At 39.5% G+C, this 17,001-nt stretch overlaps 1 protein-coding gene across 8 annotated transcripts in view; it reads right to left on the bottom strand.

Annotated features, from left to right (window-relative positions):
• Positions 1 to 17,001, bottom strand: part of Enpp2 (ectonucleotide pyrophosphatase/phosphodiesterase 2) — a 107,572-nt gene that overhangs the window by 20,394 nt on the left and 70,177 nt on the right. For 5 of the 8 annotated variants that reach the window (XM_047544150.1, XM_047544163.1, XM_047544202.1 and 2 more), the window contains exons 12-19: positions 13,876 to 13,984; positions 10,284 to 10,409; positions 6,994 to 7,025; positions 6,176 to 6,303; positions 4,144 to 4,231; positions 3,868 to 3,955; positions 2,571 to 2,755; positions 60 to 111 (exon numbers count right to left, since the gene is read on the bottom strand). In XM_047544150.1, coding sequence (XP_047400106.1) covers positions 60 to 111; positions 2,571 to 2,755; positions 3,868 to 3,955; positions 4,144 to 4,231; positions 6,176 to 6,303; positions 6,994 to 7,025; positions 10,284 to 10,409; positions 13,876 to 13,984 — 808 coding nt within the window. The remainder of the gene's footprint in view (positions 1 to 59; positions 112 to 2,570; positions 2,756 to 3,867; positions 3,956 to 4,143; positions 4,232 to 6,175; positions 6,304 to 6,993; positions 7,026 to 10,283; positions 10,410 to 13,875; positions 13,985 to 17,001) is intronic. The other 3 variants (XM_047544157.1, XM_047544172.1, XM_047544211.1) reach the window with 1 other exon arrangement.

Genomic DNA, 17,001 nt, shown 5'->3' with positions numbered 1-17,001 from the left:
AATTTTTTAAAACTAGAAAATAAACCTTATCTTAAAAAATGTTTTTAAACACCCCTTACCTTCCGTGGACCCTTTTGTATGAAGGCGTTTATTGAGTTCATCCAGCTTGTTCTTCATGTGTGAATACCAGAAAAGCAGGGGAGGGAAAAAGCAAGTCAGAAATGTTCTTTCTTTCCTATACGCTCTCTCTACTTGATCCCGCCTGAACTCAAAAGAGGATCCTAAACTCTGTCAATATCATAAACTGTTCTGGGGAATTTCTATTGTGTCTCACCTTGACATTCTAAGCTCCACTTGCTAGTGTTTCTATATCTATGAGCACCTTCTTTAATCTTTCCACGACTGTTTCCTTTCCTTAAAACTGTGGGTAATCCTGTATCAACTTCCCATGTTAGTAATGATGTTTACCTGGGCACATATATATAAATTAATTATAATAGTGCCTCAGTGTTTCAGATCAATCCCTAGGTACGCTGTAATGATTTCCAAACTAATGGATGAAATTGCTTTTTCCCAGAGCTAAAATTTATTGTCTTGACAATTCTAAAACATAATGGGTCAGTGACTCCACCTGCCATTACAGATATCCTAGAGATACTCCAGCTTATGTGTACAAATACATTTACAATTACATTTGTTGCAGTATCACTTGTAAGAGTAACATTTGGAAATTGCCAAGTATACTCAAATGGGAAAATAAATTAAATCAGTATGATATATTTTTACAATTAAATGCAACTATTAGTAGTAAAAATAAGTGAGCTAATAATATATTAACATACATAAATCTATCTCAAAAACATAATGGTGAATAAAATAATTGCAGGGTTCATATACTGTAATAGCATTCATATAAAAATTTGTACTATGCAACACTACACATAAATCATTTTGGAAAACATACTAAAGATTACTTCATATATTATTTGAGACACATATATAGAGAGTAAAAGTACAGACACATGCATGAGAGCTATACACACTATATTCAGGACCCCAGTTAACTCTGGGCAGGAAGGAGGTAGGATGGGAAGGGAAGCAGGAAACTTCCACTGAACCTGTAATGTTTTCCCTCCTATGATTCATGTACTGAGTTATTCACTTTTAAAATTCTTTACACCTTTTCAATATGTCTGGAAGTGTCCTTAGAAGAAGGTAGTTTTTTGCCACAGACTAAGACAATCCAGAATTTCTCTGAAATAATTTGAAAAGATATCCAACAGTCTCTTTCCCTCAGAAGACAGATAATTCAGAAAACAAGATGCAACCAACTGATTCCTGTAAAGTTATAGCTGACATCTACCTCACAAGATGACTTCCTGTTGAGTTTGGCAATTTGACTCCTCTAACTGAGCTGCCTTGTAGTAATTAGACTCCTTGGTTCTTGTCAGGATCAAAAACAGGAAGAAGATAAAAATGGGAAAATTAAGAAGACAAGCAAACTGAACTCCTACAGTGGGGAGCCTCCAAATATGGATCCTGGGTTCCTAGGAATCCTGGAGGAAGCAGGCAGAAGGGATTGGAAATTGGACAGTAGGAGAACTATCTTCCATTTATCTGAGGCCAAACAAAAAAAATTACACATCTAGTTACAATAAAACTATACATACAAATGTGTTGGATTTCCTTGCTTTGGGCTGGCATTGTGTCCATTAAGGGTGGTAACATCAGTTCATTCCTGCTGCTACAACACTGATTGACAGCTATATTGGCCTTTGATCAACATAAACTTCAGTAAGTAAATTATTGCCTAGCACTTGAGTTTGGTTTTCAAAAACTGTCCAAACATGGAATGATGGTAGTCTCTATTAGCAGCAATACTGCCCATCTGTGTTGTACCTTTCCTACCCTGATCTGCATCCTGGAAGGCTGACCTCTGGGAACCGTGTCAAAAAGCAAACTTGCCCTTTGGTTTCCTGTTGGGTCCTACCAATGGGAGACATCTGTAGGGGAGTAGAGGAGAGGGAAAGGAGGGTATTATCCTATCTCCCTCCCCACCAGGATGCAATGTGCTACCTGTGCTCAGCTAATAAATCTAACATTTCCTTCCTACTCGTGTCTCTCTGTGTCCTGGTAACTTGCTCCCACCCCTTACCTTTCAGGGTTTGGAGCTACCCACCTACCCCCGAGCACTTTATCATTCCTCATTGACTTCCATCCACCCTGCCCAGCCTCTGTAAATAGTTCTCTCATTAAATATGATTAAAACAATCTTTTTAAAGTGTCTTTCAAAACCTCTTCAGCTTGGCCACCTGTGTCCTGCCAGGACCATTATTAATAGATATGTAATACATAGTTGAAGAAAAGAAAGCTTTGGGTTGAGATTTATGCATAGAATAACATTTTTACCCTTCATTTTCTATGTCTGTGCTATGGTAGTAATGAATCACAACTGGATCCTTAAAGTCAAATTTTAAATAAGAAAATTAAAATTTTAGTCCCTTAATCACACCATCAAGTGTAGTGGCTCCACTTTGGAGAGCAAAGAGAGCAACTATTTTTATCATCACAGAAAGTTCCACTGAACACACCCCACAAGCTCCCCAGTATAATATAAAGATTATTTCTACCTTTGGCTCTACCTTATCATCACAGGTGCAGCCCAGGTCAAAATCAGACTGAAGGTACATAATCCCTGGATAATTCGGTCTGGTAACTTCCTCTGGCATGGTTGGCCTAAAGGTGTTAACACGCAGGAGGTGATTCAAACTCCCATGGGTTCCATTGTTAGGAGCTGGCTTCAATCCCAGGAGATCTGATGCAAAAAGAGAAAAGGAGCCAGGTGCTCTTAAAGGCTTTTTAATGAGATACGATAAGTATCAAAACCTTTCACCTCCCAATGGTGTGTAAACTCCCAAACACAAATCAAAATTGGGTAACACCAAATTTAGATAGCAAGCATCCCTGTCATACCCCAAAACCATTCTGGCCTCACCATGTCTTGCCACAGCTTCCTGAAATAGTCATGCTCATCACTTGACCATGAATAGAGAGAGACACTTCCCAAATCAAGAGCGGAGGAAGAGGGCCTTCCACAGCTGTTGTCTACGTGTGATAGTTACAACTCAAGGACTCAACTTCAGCATCACTGCCTTCCTGCACTTCTCTGGGATTTTTTAATCCAAATTTTTGAAATAAGATCTATAATCAATAAATAACCACAGGCCTGCCCTCTAATGTACTCCACACAAGTGTGGGGACAAGACGAGGCTCTGGCCTTGGGCCTTGAAGTGCCACTATTACACCAACAGGCTGATTTCACAGCAAATGAAACATAGCCACTGTGCCAAGTGGGCGCACAGTGACTGACTTGCCTAAGCTGGGAGGAAGGACAGGGAAGAGCTAACAGCCAAGATGGGAAAAGAACCCAGGAGACCCGACTTGCAGACTCCCCCTCTAACCACCAGACTGGCACTCCCTTACTAAATAGGAAAAGTTGTCCTCATTCAGCAACTAGAAGCTCAAGGAAGAAAAATAATTAGGAGCACATAAATAGCTGGCCAGGATGCAAGCTGGCAAAATTTTAACTGGGCTGCAATGTGAGAGAGGAGGTGGGGAAAGTTCTATGCCCAACTCTTGCTTCATCAGGTCTCTGACCAGGGGTGTCAAACTGTAATGCTATGTTGGATCAGCCAGAGGCTGCCAACAGCAACACTGTGAAAACTCCCTGTTAGTCAACTGTTGAAGGGAGACAAAGACGCCTTAGAAGGGATGACATTCTGTCCTTTGAACCAATGGACAAGTTACAATATTTTTTTGTGGAAAGCAGAGATGGTCTTAGAATAGACACCTCGTTTCTTTCTCTGACATTCAGGAAGTTCATACATTAACTAAAGATGGTTTCCCTGGTTTTAATGAGTGACTTACCACACATAACATTGTAAAGTTCAATGTTTTCAAATGGAGGCACTTTAGTCTTGTACTTAAATGTTGGGCCATAACCTACAAAAACAGTCTTCCAAAAGAAAAAAAAAAAAAAGAAGAAGCAGAAAAACAGAAACAATTAGCCATTCCTGACATCCAATAGCAAGCCTTGCTCTACATAGGAATGCCGCGAGACCTCACTGACCCCTCCGCTCCCATCCCTTTCAACAATGGCTAAAACACAAAACACAATGTCAGCTCACAGTTCTGGAATCGTACCTGCATGCTGTTGACTTTGTTATCAAATCCATGGTCCCCCTGGAAAAAACATTTTCCTGATGGTTTCTTATAAACATCCAAAGGTTTCCTACATTGAAACAATTTTATCATCAGTCAGGATTTCTCCTGAAATCGTTCTGATAAAAAGCCAGTTTCAGGATACAGAGGATCTCTGAGAAGGGGCTTTTGAAAGCCTGTTTGTCTCTGTGATTACATCATTTCTGTGGTGATGACAGGATACTTCTGTTCATTTCTCCAAGTGTCCTTGCTTTGACAGTCGCCCCACAATCAATGGAGACCTTTGAATGGAATCAGGGCACCCTCCTTGTATCTCTTGTTTACACCCAGCAGAGCACTTATCCCAGGTAAAGTTCTGCCCTCCCATGTGCCTCATGAGACTGGAGGGTGCTGACTGTCCTTGTGGGACCACGTTTGTCTGCTTCATTCCTATATACCCCTGACGAGGTTCAGTGTCACCACAGAGCAGACACCTCAAAAATGTGAGATATTTCATCAATGCTTTGGAGCTCTGGATTTTATAAAAATTTGCCTATCAGTACACTACAACTAGAGTATAATTGTATAATTGAGAGTCAAATGAACTCTGATGGTTACATATCTAACAAAATCCTAGGCAATATCCCTACTCAGAAATAAAAAATGGAAACACTGCTCTCAAGATGTCAAGATCATTAACCTTTCCCCTTGTGCCAGCAAGACTTCTTTTACATAAGTGTCATAGGATCCTTTTCCAAATAAAGTTTATGTTTATTAATATGAAGATTCCTTAAGTACCTACAGGGCACATAGCACTGAAGCAATGTGCTTGGGGAAAACAAAGAAATCTATCAAAAGGGTTTCCACCCTTACCGAACAGCATCTTGAAGTTGGGATGATAATAACATATGTGCATATGTAACCCAACCATGCAAAAGTTGAATTAAAAAGATTTACTGCTAATTAAAATGCCTGGCTTTGGTCTATGCTAATTTGAACAGCTGTCATCATCTTTCACATAACATCTGCTCAACCCCCAAGTTCTCTTCATATGAACCTGCCAACTGCATCAAATTTTCTCTCTCCCAAGTCACCCCACACGTAGAAGTTTCTGCACAGGGCACAACCAAGCCATTTTGGACCCATCTCTGTAATGCTTCCAACTCCTCATGTCCATTCTACATGATTCCAATATCTCTGGCCTTCACATATATCTCTTAATAATCCCACATATTAAACTCTGTCTACCCCTTAAAATTAAAGTAGGACCTTTATGTGTTTGTCACACATGTCTTTCGAAGCATTCTGTATTGATACAAGTTCCTAGGGGACCAACATCTTTCCTTTTCTGGTCTCCCTGGTAAACTGAGCAGAGAACCTAGGGTAGAGTGCATGTCACAGCTGTTCAGTCTTTGCTGCAGACAGATTCACGGCACTTTTCTAAGAAAAAGTTAAAGGAAGAGTGGGTAGAATATGTCTGCTTCCAGGGCTGAGTGAAAATGAACCACCTTTCAGCAATTAACTCTTTAAAATTGTCTGAACCTCCAGATGTCCTAACCAGATTCAAAAGCAAGACTTCATTAATATTTGAAAGAAGGCAAACATGGGAAAGAAAGCAATGTAAAACACATCCATGATAACAGGTTCCTAGATTCACATTTGCTGAAGTCCTCCACAAAGTCTAATCAACCAAGATCACATTAGTCCTGGGTCCTCAGGCAAAAGGTCCTAGTTATAATTTTGACTGGTTCCAGTAATAAAAACAAAGGTTAGAATACCATTTCAAAAATGGATATAAGCATACACATACACACATATGTGCACAGAAAGACTCCAAAGGGACATCAAGACACCAACACCCAGAACAGGAGATGAGTCATCTCAGCACTTAACTGCTCACTGAGCACACACATCTTTGGAAAGGGTGAGATTCCAACTATTTCTTTTAATGATGACCAGGAACCTTAAATTATTTCCAGTGTCAAAGAGGTGGCTACAAAGATAAGAAACAGGGATAGCCCACGCCCCAAGTTACCTTGCAACATGCCATCTGCGGTCCACCAACAGATGGATATCCTCAATTCTTCTGTTGTTGGCATAATGCAAGCGTTTGGGAAGGTGCTGTTTCATGTAAGGCTTAAAGTGCTGATCTGGTTTTTTACACTGAAATATAAATGAACATTGGTCTTTTTCTTCTAGAAAAAGTTGTAGTTATTCTAGAACTCCCTTTAAAGTTGAAGACAGTTTTAAGCTCAACAAAGGGTATTTAGTGAATAAATAGAATGTTTTGCCCTCTATCAAATAATACACACTGAAAATAAATAAGTTCAAAGGCAATTGGATAGCTTTGGAAATGGTATAGCAGATATCAGAGGAGAGGGAGGAATTCAAAAGACATACTCCTGACTCAGGAGACCCTAACTGAGAGCAGTCATACCCAATAGCCTGTCCCAACAGCTTCAAGTCAAAGGGCAGAGAAAGGAGGCGTGATACATGCAGGCCTATCTGATGATAGGTGCTAGTGCTTTGAAGGTCTCTGCCTGAAACAGGGAACAATGGATCCAGATGGTGGGCAGATCTGCTTCAGAGAAGGTAAAGATTTGATTAATCATGAATGAAGACTTGTCAGTTCTAATGGAAGGATCCAATATTCTCAGTTTGCATCATTGCCAAGACTACTCTGGGTCCTGTGGTTGATCCCAGGTCAGAAGTTTTGAAAGCTTTCAGAGCAACAAATAAACAAGATGGCAAGGCAGTGAGGCAGATGTTCCATGTTCCTCCAACCCACAGTAGGGGATGAACATGGAAAGAAAGTGTTCCAAGGGCAGAGCCCTGATGGCTTCCAACACTTACCGTGAGGTTAGCGATAATGACTTTGGGGTCATCTGTGCAAAAAGAGAAGGAGAAAAACTTCAAAAGACATGACAATAATCATTGAGTCATTTTTGCAGGATATTCAATTCTTCCTCATCTCCCAAGCCCAGAAGAACTATCACTTACATATTTTATTTTAAACACATATATAATTGCATGGGAGTTTCATATTTCAATAAGTAAAATGCAACTAAACAAATGGAACAAATCCTACAGCGAATTTCTCTGTCGGTCCAGGTCTCCTCTTCTCGATGGAAATGCCTCTTTCCATAGCATCATGATACTGATTGGTAAATTTCTCCCGACTTGCCCAAAATGGTTCCTCTGGAGCAATTTAATGTCAGGAACTAAACTGGGTATAGGGGCTTTCACCATAACTTCCTATTTATCTGTAGGTATTTGAAACAAGTCATCACCTTGTTTAAAATGAACCTTCTAATCTATTGAGTTATATTTTTAAAGGGAGTTTTGTTTTCATGGTAATATTATGAGTCTAATTACATAGGGGCTGCTCCTTTCCGGTCATGGGCGCACACATATGCATCTTCTTGTTTTTCATTACCAGCAAACAAAGGCTATTTTAGTCAATACTCTGAACCAGCTAAAAGCAAAACTATGTAAATGATGGCTGTGTATAAACAGGATTATATTATCTGAATGTCCTCTTTTGGGGGGATTGTGGGGAGAAAGAGGAGATTGTAGGTTGTTTAGATTTTGTTTTGTTTTCCAAAAATTTGGTGCAGTATGTCATTACAGAATCAGCAGAAAAGGAAAGCAGCATTCAGGAGAGATACCCACTGTCACAGTGCAGCCCTCCCTGCTATTAATGTCAGTGTAGCAGGCCTTGACTGTATCATTGGCTGCTGCAATCCCCCGCACCTGGTGCACAGTAGGCACTCAGTAAATATTTGTTAATAAATATTAATAAATGTCTGTTCCTATTTATTGAAAATGCATGTTGCTGTGGAATACAAATATATACATTCCTAAAACTTCTTTCAGAATCTTAGTTCTAAAGCTAAAATGTATAATGCATCCTACTTAAATTGGGGTTAAATTTTAGTTGCATCTTTTAATGGAAAGTAAGTGAAAATGATAACAATAATGGCTAACCCACACTGAATCTGTACCGTGTGCCTGTCACTCTAGAAGAACTTTGGAAGGGCTTTCTCTCTGGTCATCCGTAACCACCCCAGAAGGGGAATGCTTTCAGAATCCTCACTAAGTCAGTCAGCTTTGGAGGGTGGAGGCGCCTGCACGCTCCGATACCCATGCAACCCGACTGACAAAGCCGTGCCTTGAACCTCTACCCTCTTGAGCCTCACAAACCACAGTCCTCGAAGAGGCCAGAACAAGTCATGTTCTTTGATAATGAAGAGAGAAAAATAGCATGGGGTAATCTTGTACTCAGATATATCCCAGAGAATTACTAGAAGATAACAACTGCCCAAGTCCATGTTTGAGACACCAGTCCTTCAATCCTGAACTCCTCATCCTTGGGTGCCAACAGGTTCCACTTGTGTGAGAAAGAGTAGTGAATAAGAATAGGCAAATCTGGGGCTGGGGAGATAGCTCAGTCGGTAGAGTGCTTGCCTTGCAAGCATAAGGCCCTCGGTTCGATCCCCAGCACCCAAAAAAAAAAAAAGAATAGGCAAATCTGGATTTCTGTCCCAGCTTGCCACTTACTAACTGTCCTCCTCGGAGCCAATTCCTTTGCCCTCTCTGACCTTTGACTTGTACTGCCTACAAAGAGGATAATAATTCATATCACATGGGGCTATTGGAAGGATTAGATAAAATTGTGTACATACATATTCAGCTAAAATAAGGACACGACCAAACCACCATCATGATTAACCCTTCTTAGCTTTGACAATGTGCACATTACACCAGTGTAAGTTAAATATACATAATGTCTCATTTGTCTTCCCCAAAATCTGTAATTTACAGATCAGAAAGCCAAGGCACACAGTGTTAAAGGAGTTTGTCCAACCTTACCCAGCAAGCACCAGGCAGAGCTGAGGTTTGAGCCTGGACATGTGGCCATCATTTGCTCCCTTCACTGCCCTGCTTTCCTGGCTTCCTCAGAATAAAATCGCATATGAAAATGCTTTGTAGAGCACAAAACATTTCATTTTTGGTAGTTACGATTTCACAGACCCCAGGAAAGCTCTTCTTCCCTCCAAACGACCTCCCTATTACAGTCACAGATATCAAAAATATCTTTTAAAACAGACTAACTCTTTCTTGCCTAAGCAAAATGCAAATACTAAATTCAAAATGTACCCTAACTGCTGGCATCCAGTCTATGGCAACAGCACACCTATCTCAAATGAGCAAAGACAGGAGTCCACATGGGACAGAAAAGGATAAGGAAAGAAGAGACAAGGACACCAACATTTTGTTTATTTCACAACCTTGCCTGGGACTGACCTTGGAACATTTCCCAAATGTGTTGACTCAGGAACATAATTTGGGAAAAACTTAATTTTCCAAAACTTTAAGCTTGGTGTCAATGGTTTCTTACTCCCAAGGCTTAAAAACTCCAAAAAGCTTCTTTTTTTTTTTCAAAATGTGCCATGTCTCAAATAAAACTATAGACTTCTCAAAACCTAGGTAGGCAGTACCTAAACATCTTAGTGCACAAATTTAAAAGTCTTTCAGTGGCATATCATCATATGACCTGTAAAATCCAAGTGACAAGATTATTCCTATTGGTTTTATTGCCAATATTTGAAAACAGTTGCCAATCCCTGGGGGCTTAATTTTTTTCCCCTCCTGGGTCACCAATCACTTTGACAAAGGGGAAGAGCCCCTTTCACATGGCTAGCAACTTTTAGCATCCAAATGTGGTTCTCTTTAGACTTAAGTTTCAGCTAAGGGACTAGCCTGAACTTGATGCTGAAAAACTCTTTTCTTGTAAACAGAAAGTTACGGTTATAAACATGCCTCAAATTAAGTTCAATTTCCACATGATAAAAACAAGAGTAAATATTTATGTAATTCTAGTCTGTGCCAGGAACTACTCTGGACAATATACATAGATTAACTACACAACTCTGTAGATAGCTACTGTCATTTATCATCCCCATTTTTCAGATGAAAAAAAAAACTGAGGTTTAGGGTTCAAATGACTTTCTCAAGGTCACTCAGCTAAGCAGGAGCATAGGTAGGGTTTTTGCCAAAGTACTCCAGCTCCAGAGAACAATGCCTTACCCAGTCCACTGCATTTCCACTCTAACCACGGAGAATTTTAAGACTCAACTTACATTTAGCATTGTTGCTAAATTTGGATCGAATTCTTCCTAGAGTTCCAGGCACTAAAGTAATATCGTCCACGTTGGTCAGGTAATTGCTCAGAAACTCAGTTCTATCACATGTAACATCTTCCATACCTGTGAGCAGAGTGGGTGGAAAAAAAAAAACAAGCATTCAGGCAATATCAAAACTAACATCCTAAAAATTTCACAGACTCTAAAGATGACATCGAGCATTGCTTTAATTAGTTCTTAACTTAATGGAAGAAATCCTCACATTCGAGATTTCTGAAGTTGACTTTCAACTTTTTAATGCCTCTCTGTGTAACCTTTCACTGGACTTTTATTTAGCCACATCATCTTGCAAGCACTAGAAGGTTGAAAAAGCATCATCTCAGTAATCATTTAAGTTATTGAGCAAGAACAGCAAGACAAAGGAACTAATCATATTTTTTAAAAAAACAAACAATTTAGAGTCATTATGAAAAAGATCTAGTCTTCAAAGAAAATATATCCTAGATTGCTTCAAACTCTTCCCAGCTGGGAGTGGTATAAATAACAGGAATACATAGTTCTGTGTCTCTTTTACAAAATGTCCTTCTCCAGCTCTCTCTCTCTCTCTCTCTCTCTCTCTCTCTCTCTCTCTCTCTCTCTCATGCATCTCCTATCTTGAGCACATAATCACCAGCCTTCACTCTGTCTCCTCTGGTGGCCTTGGATGTTACTGACAAAACAATACTGGCAACAAGAGATGAGAAAGGAAAATATCAGCTCCAATGACCACCCAAACTGAAAAACAAAATAATGCTGAAAACAAGTTGTAAACAGTGTAATTAGAACTGAAAGCTAGCAACTAGGGCACAGAAAGGGTCTAGATAAGGAATTGTTTTTAACCAACCAATGTTCTTCTCCCACCTCAAATTTCTTCTCTTCCCTCCATCAAAGAAAGTTTCTTGAACAATATTTTAAAGATAATAAAAATAAAAACAAACTTGGAATCATAAGCTGAAGGCATCTAATAGATACCTTTATTGTCTCTTATAAGATGACATGGAACTATGAAGATTTAATATAAAGTAGTCCCTCCACATCCAGTTTTGCTTTCTATCATTTCTGTTACCCATGGTCAACAATAGTCCAAAAATGTTAATGGAAAATTCCAAAAAGAAACAATTTATAAGTTTTAAATTGCCATTCTAAGTACAATAATGAAATCTCATGCTCTCCTGCTCCAAACCACCCAGGACATGAGTCATCCCTTTATCCCAGTGTATCCACACTATATATGCTATCCACCCCAGGAGAGTTGAAAGCGACAACATTCATATAACTTTTATTACAGCATATTCTCCTAAGTCTTCTATTTTATTACTAGATTTTATTGTTGAATTTCTTATTGTGTCTATTTATAAACTAAACTTTATCATAATTATGTATGTATGGGAAAAAGCATGATATGTACAGGGTTTGGTACTATTCACAGTCTTGGATATCCACTGGGGGTCTTGGAACATACTCTCCTTGGATAAGGGGAGACTACTCAATTGCTTTACACAATACATGATATGTATATTCTCTAAGAGGGAAAATTAATGATTCTGTAAAGGACTCCCTAAGGTTTTATTTTTTTATTTTTTAAATTTATTTTTAGTTATAGATGGACAAAATACCTTTATTTTATTGATTTATTTTTTATGTGGTGCTAAAGATCAAACCCAGTGCCTCACATGTGCTAGGCAAGCACTTTACCACTGAGTTACAACTCCAGCCTCTCCCTAAGGCCCAAATCTGGTAAAATTCAAATGATCACTTCCTATAATTCTAAATCCATATCCTCTACCCCTTCTTAAATATGAATTGGAAGAAAGAGAGAGAAAAACAAATCTCAACGAAGCACAAGGGTTATATGTCATTTCCTTTAACACTGAAACTCTCAGAAAGAAAATTTTAAAATAAGGGGAAAAAAAAACCTACCATATTCTAGTAAAATCATATTAATGGAGGACTGGAGGGGACTTCCGTTTGTTACATTCTAGGGAGTCACTGATGCCACTCCAGGGGTGCACATTCTAGGGATGTAACTGATGCCACTCCAAGGGTGCACAACCTTGCTTTCAAGTTCACAGGGCAAGTTTGCTGAATGCTTCTACAGCATTGCCCCACTTCCCACCTCAAGACCAACTTGGCATGGGTGGAGTCAGTGTTCTCAAATTTCAGATGAGGAGCTCAGACCTCGAAAGGCCACAGAACTTGTACAGCATCGAATGGCTCTTTAGTAGCACAAGGCAATTTGAGCTCCTCTGAAATTTATTCTGACTTCAAAGCCCACACCCCTCAACATGACAGCATACTCCTTTTAGGAAAGAGATGCTGTTGCTTCCCCAGATCAAATGGATCTACTCATCCTAGAAGCCTGCACACTGAGAAAAGGTTTTAATCTGCCCATGACCTTTATGGTGCCTCAGCATGTGACTCACTGGGACCAACTATTTCTTAGACATCTGCCTCCAACATGTGAGCAAATGCTCTTGACACCTCTGGGCAACTCAGTTGATTCAGCTGTGTCACACACTCCAGATTCTCTATCCTGTCTGTAGCTCTCCACTAAGCCAAAATTATGGAACATGATTTTACAGGGGGTAACAGCCCCCTCAGGAGAGCAAGTTAGTCCCCACAGCTTTTCTCCCCACAGTCTGTCACAGATCTTCTAGAACTTTCTGGAAAGAAAATTTCAGGCCCAGAGCCCAACTTTGTCTAGAAAGATTTACCACCCATTCTCAACAGAACTGCCAAAGAGTCAAAGAAGTTCCATCTTCCAAACTCTACTAGAGGGGAGCAATTGGGAATTCCATGGTCATAATTTCAATTGGGTAGTTCAGGAAAGCAGGAGGTACTCTTGAGAACTCAATGTTCATGTTCGTGATATAAGAATGTCCCAGGAGGCCCTGTCATCATACTGTGTTTATAATGTTCTTGACCACCTCAGAGTAAAGTTGTCATGAGTTTTTCTACTTTATAAAATGTTTAGGAAACTGCTTCCTGAGCTGCTGCTATTTCCCTCTAACAATCTTCTGTAGAGCAGCAGAGCTTCTGGTTTTGGCTTTGAATTCCTTCAGTGAGTTCAGGCAAATGGCTGGACTTGTACATGGCTTCTTTGACAAGACCCTATGTCTCTACCTCCTTATCATATTCACATGCACATTTTAACCACAAAAACTCTGTGGGCTTATTTTTGGGGGGAGTGGTTCACAGGTATGGGAGATTATCACCTGATGTGCCAGATACATAGAGCAAGTCCTTAATATCACAAGTGAATCACCTGCCTTAAGAGGCAGATTTTTGAAGAAAGACCTCTCCTGTGAAGAACAGGAAGATACAGAAGACCCTGCTTTTGATTAAAATGAACCCAGGGTCACCTCGGGTTGTTTGGAATCATGACCTGATTTTTTTTTTTTTTTTTTTTCCCTATCCTGAAGAAAAGGAAAAGGAGGTGAAGAATAGAAACTTGGATTCTGGCGGGGTGGTGGAGGCAAGTTTCCTTTCCTTAACACCCTCAGAAACATCTACTTATCTATCTTGTTAGCAAAGGAAAACAAAGCTTTACCGTGATCTCCAACAAAGATGACATTTACACACCGGTGCAGCTTGAGCTGTTTCAGTCCATCCATTAACTGCCCCACAGTTTTGTCAATTTCCCTCAGAGGATTTGTCATCTGGAAAAAAGAGCAAGTTAGTCCTCACAGACTTTGTTTCTGCTGTTTTGTTTTTTAATCTTTCAGATTCCATAGATCGTCTACCCTTAGAACATTCTGGAAGGAAAACTTCAGGCCCAGTGGCAGAGCTTTGTCTAAGCGAGCTTTTCCTGCCATTTTTAATGGAAATCTGGTCTAAGGACTTCATAGTCTTTCAAGAGAATTAAAAACTTTCCTCATCCAATTCTTTTCAAGATTCTTTGATATAAAAATATCAAAAATATTATTAAATTCCTTTTAGAGATAAAAATGCCTTTTCTACAATGTAGCAGCATCTTTTAAGTTTAAGAGTTTTCAGAGCGAATAGAAAGTTGGATGAATGGTTTAAGCCTCTTGTCTCTTGTGTAAAAATCACATTAGGCTTCAAACTAGGCAAGGACACAGTGGCTAAGTGAAATTATCAACTCCCACTGGGTAACAAATGAGAACATCACTAATGGGACCTGTCGCATGTCCCAAAGAAATCCACTGTCGGCTTCTAAAAGCAATAGATTAATGGAAGAAGTTATTCTAAGAAACAAGCTACTGTTCCTCCAATTAGTTCTTTTCAAGCTGGTTTTGAATGAAATGAGCATCTACAACATCCCTAATTGAAACAAAAATGAACCAGAATTTGTTCTAGAAGTTTCTTATTTAGTCTAACACAAAAACTCAATTCTCTCTGAAGAACATTTTCAAAGCCTAAGAAGCATAATCCATGTCATATTTTTCTTCAAATGGAAATCTAGCAACTCAAATGCTCCCGCACGCTACAGGTCTCCCTTCTCAACCTCATCTCTAACTGTGCAATGGAAAGATTTTTACATGAAACTTCACATCAGACAAACCTTTGAGAGCACTTTAGATGAAGTTTGCAACTTAGCTATCAATCACACACATATACCTAAGATAACTAGGACAAGAACAGAAGACATCTGAATATCATTTTTACTCAAACACACAATGTTATCTTCCATTGGCACCTTTGCGGATGATTCAAGACCTTTCATCCTACTGTTTCATCAGTGAAATCAGGTGTAGACATTTTTTTCTTTATGGAAGGCTTCGGTATTTCAAATCCTATCCCAAGCAGTAAGTCAGAACTGAAAGTTTCAGAAAGAGATGAGCAATGGGATATGAAGGGACTAACAGATGTGGGGCTAATGGTACTTGCTTCTAAGAAAATCATGCTTTCCTCAAGATCTTTATCTAGACAAAGAAATACCAAATGTACAACATATGTGGATCCTTGGCAATGTCTTATTTTTCTTGATTCAGCAGGACAATTCAGGTAAATTCCATAACCTACTTCTTAATGATCTATTCAGACAAGTACAAATAAGAGACTGCCACATAAGTATTTGGAAGTTTCAGGAAAGTAACAACCATAGGCTCTTCTGAGTGTACTGGAGCAAATAAATATCACTAATGTCATCATGAGAAACACACGATTCTGCCCATTGTTTTCTTCTTTCATTCTATGTCAGCAATTGCCTTGTCCCTACTTTAAGACTGTTTCTGATCTCTGAGCATACAGACCACTAACCTAAGTCAACTTTCTATTGAATTCTAATATACATAGTTTTTGAGGAATCCCCCTGCTAACTTGAGGGGTCATTCTCAAGAACCAAGGTCATAAACCATTGACTAATTGTGTGCATAAGTGCAAGCAAACCAATAGCCCTCTGAACAGTCACTTTAGCCTAAATGTTAATGCCAGTTTGGAGACAAAAACTCTAAAGAAAGTAAAAGACTCTTTTTTTTTTTTTCTGCCAGGCTGAAAGTTCAGGAAGTCTTCCTATCAGTGTTCACCTTTGAAGTACCAGATTCTTCTGGACTCCAAGTCAACGACATTGCACCAGAGTTTTTCTAAAACGTATCCAGCCAATTTTCAAACCAAAGCACTGGAGGAAACCTTCAACACAGACCTGCCCGCCACAAAGCTTCGGAACAATAGATAAACTTACTTTGTCCTGACGAGTTTCCGCCGCATAATGATCCATCCTATGTAATTTTCTTCTTCTTTTCTTTGGAGGAGCAACTGGTCTTTCCTGTCTCCTCTTAGGGGTAACTTTCCTCTTAGGTCTCTTAGCCGGAGTAAGAGATGGGCCATAACTACTCTCCTGTACTGGCGGATAGAGATGTCTGCACTCAGAGGCCGTCTGTCCCTCTGGGTCAGAAAATAAAGCTCACCTTTCCCATCTGGGGTCAGCAGAGTCTTAGAAAGACTAAGGCTCCTTAAGTGAGAACACATGAGTATGACAGGTGACTCAAGGACCTCTCTAGAGAAAAGCCTCCTAAATGGGTCTTGAAGCTGTTGTCTCAGCTTCTTTGCTAAGAACAAGAATGTAATTTAAGACAGTCTAGTCATGTGGGCTTCTTTTAGCTGACAAGCTTGCTTATAGATACACCCAAAGGTGTCATTAGAGAAGTTCTGTGATCTGTCACTCTTGCACTAGGGAGAGGCCAGTCTTTGGTTACAAAAAGCTCTCCATTAATAAAGTATTAGTTTACCACCAAACAGAAGACTAGTCACTTGGCCATCTCAAGATGGGAATACAGTTCATGTAGGTGGTTCCAATTCAGAGAAGCATGGGTATCTAACTGTCATGCCACAAAATTTGTCAGAGCACTGTCACCTTCACTGGCAAGGATCATGGAAAAATTTTAACCCAAGGATGGAATGAGCATGAATAATTCCTTGGTCCTGAATACATTTGACAGATCAGGACTTTTGGCAGGAGAGAGAACCTCTCACTGACAACTGAAGTTTCCAGCACAGAGGAACTCTGACATAATTAGTACTATATTTTTAGAAAGGCTCTTTGAAAATTAGATAAAATGTGACAAGTCCTCGAGATTTCCTCATCTTGGTATACAGATCCAGAATGGCTCTAGGTATGTCCTTGCTGTTTCTTACACCTACCCCTGATTGGGAGAAATGGCAGTGCTACAGGTTTTATTTGAAACTCCAGAGAAGAGTAAGTCTGATACATAAA

Source organism: Sciurus carolinensis, chromosome 1 (genome assembly GCF_902686445.1).
Source record: "Sciurus carolinensis chromosome 1, mSciCar1.2, whole genome shotgun sequence".
Lineage (NCBI taxonomy): Eukaryota > Metazoa > Chordata > Mammalia > Rodentia > Sciuridae > Sciurus > Sciurus carolinensis.
This window is presented reverse-complemented; position numbering and strand designations above follow the sequence as displayed.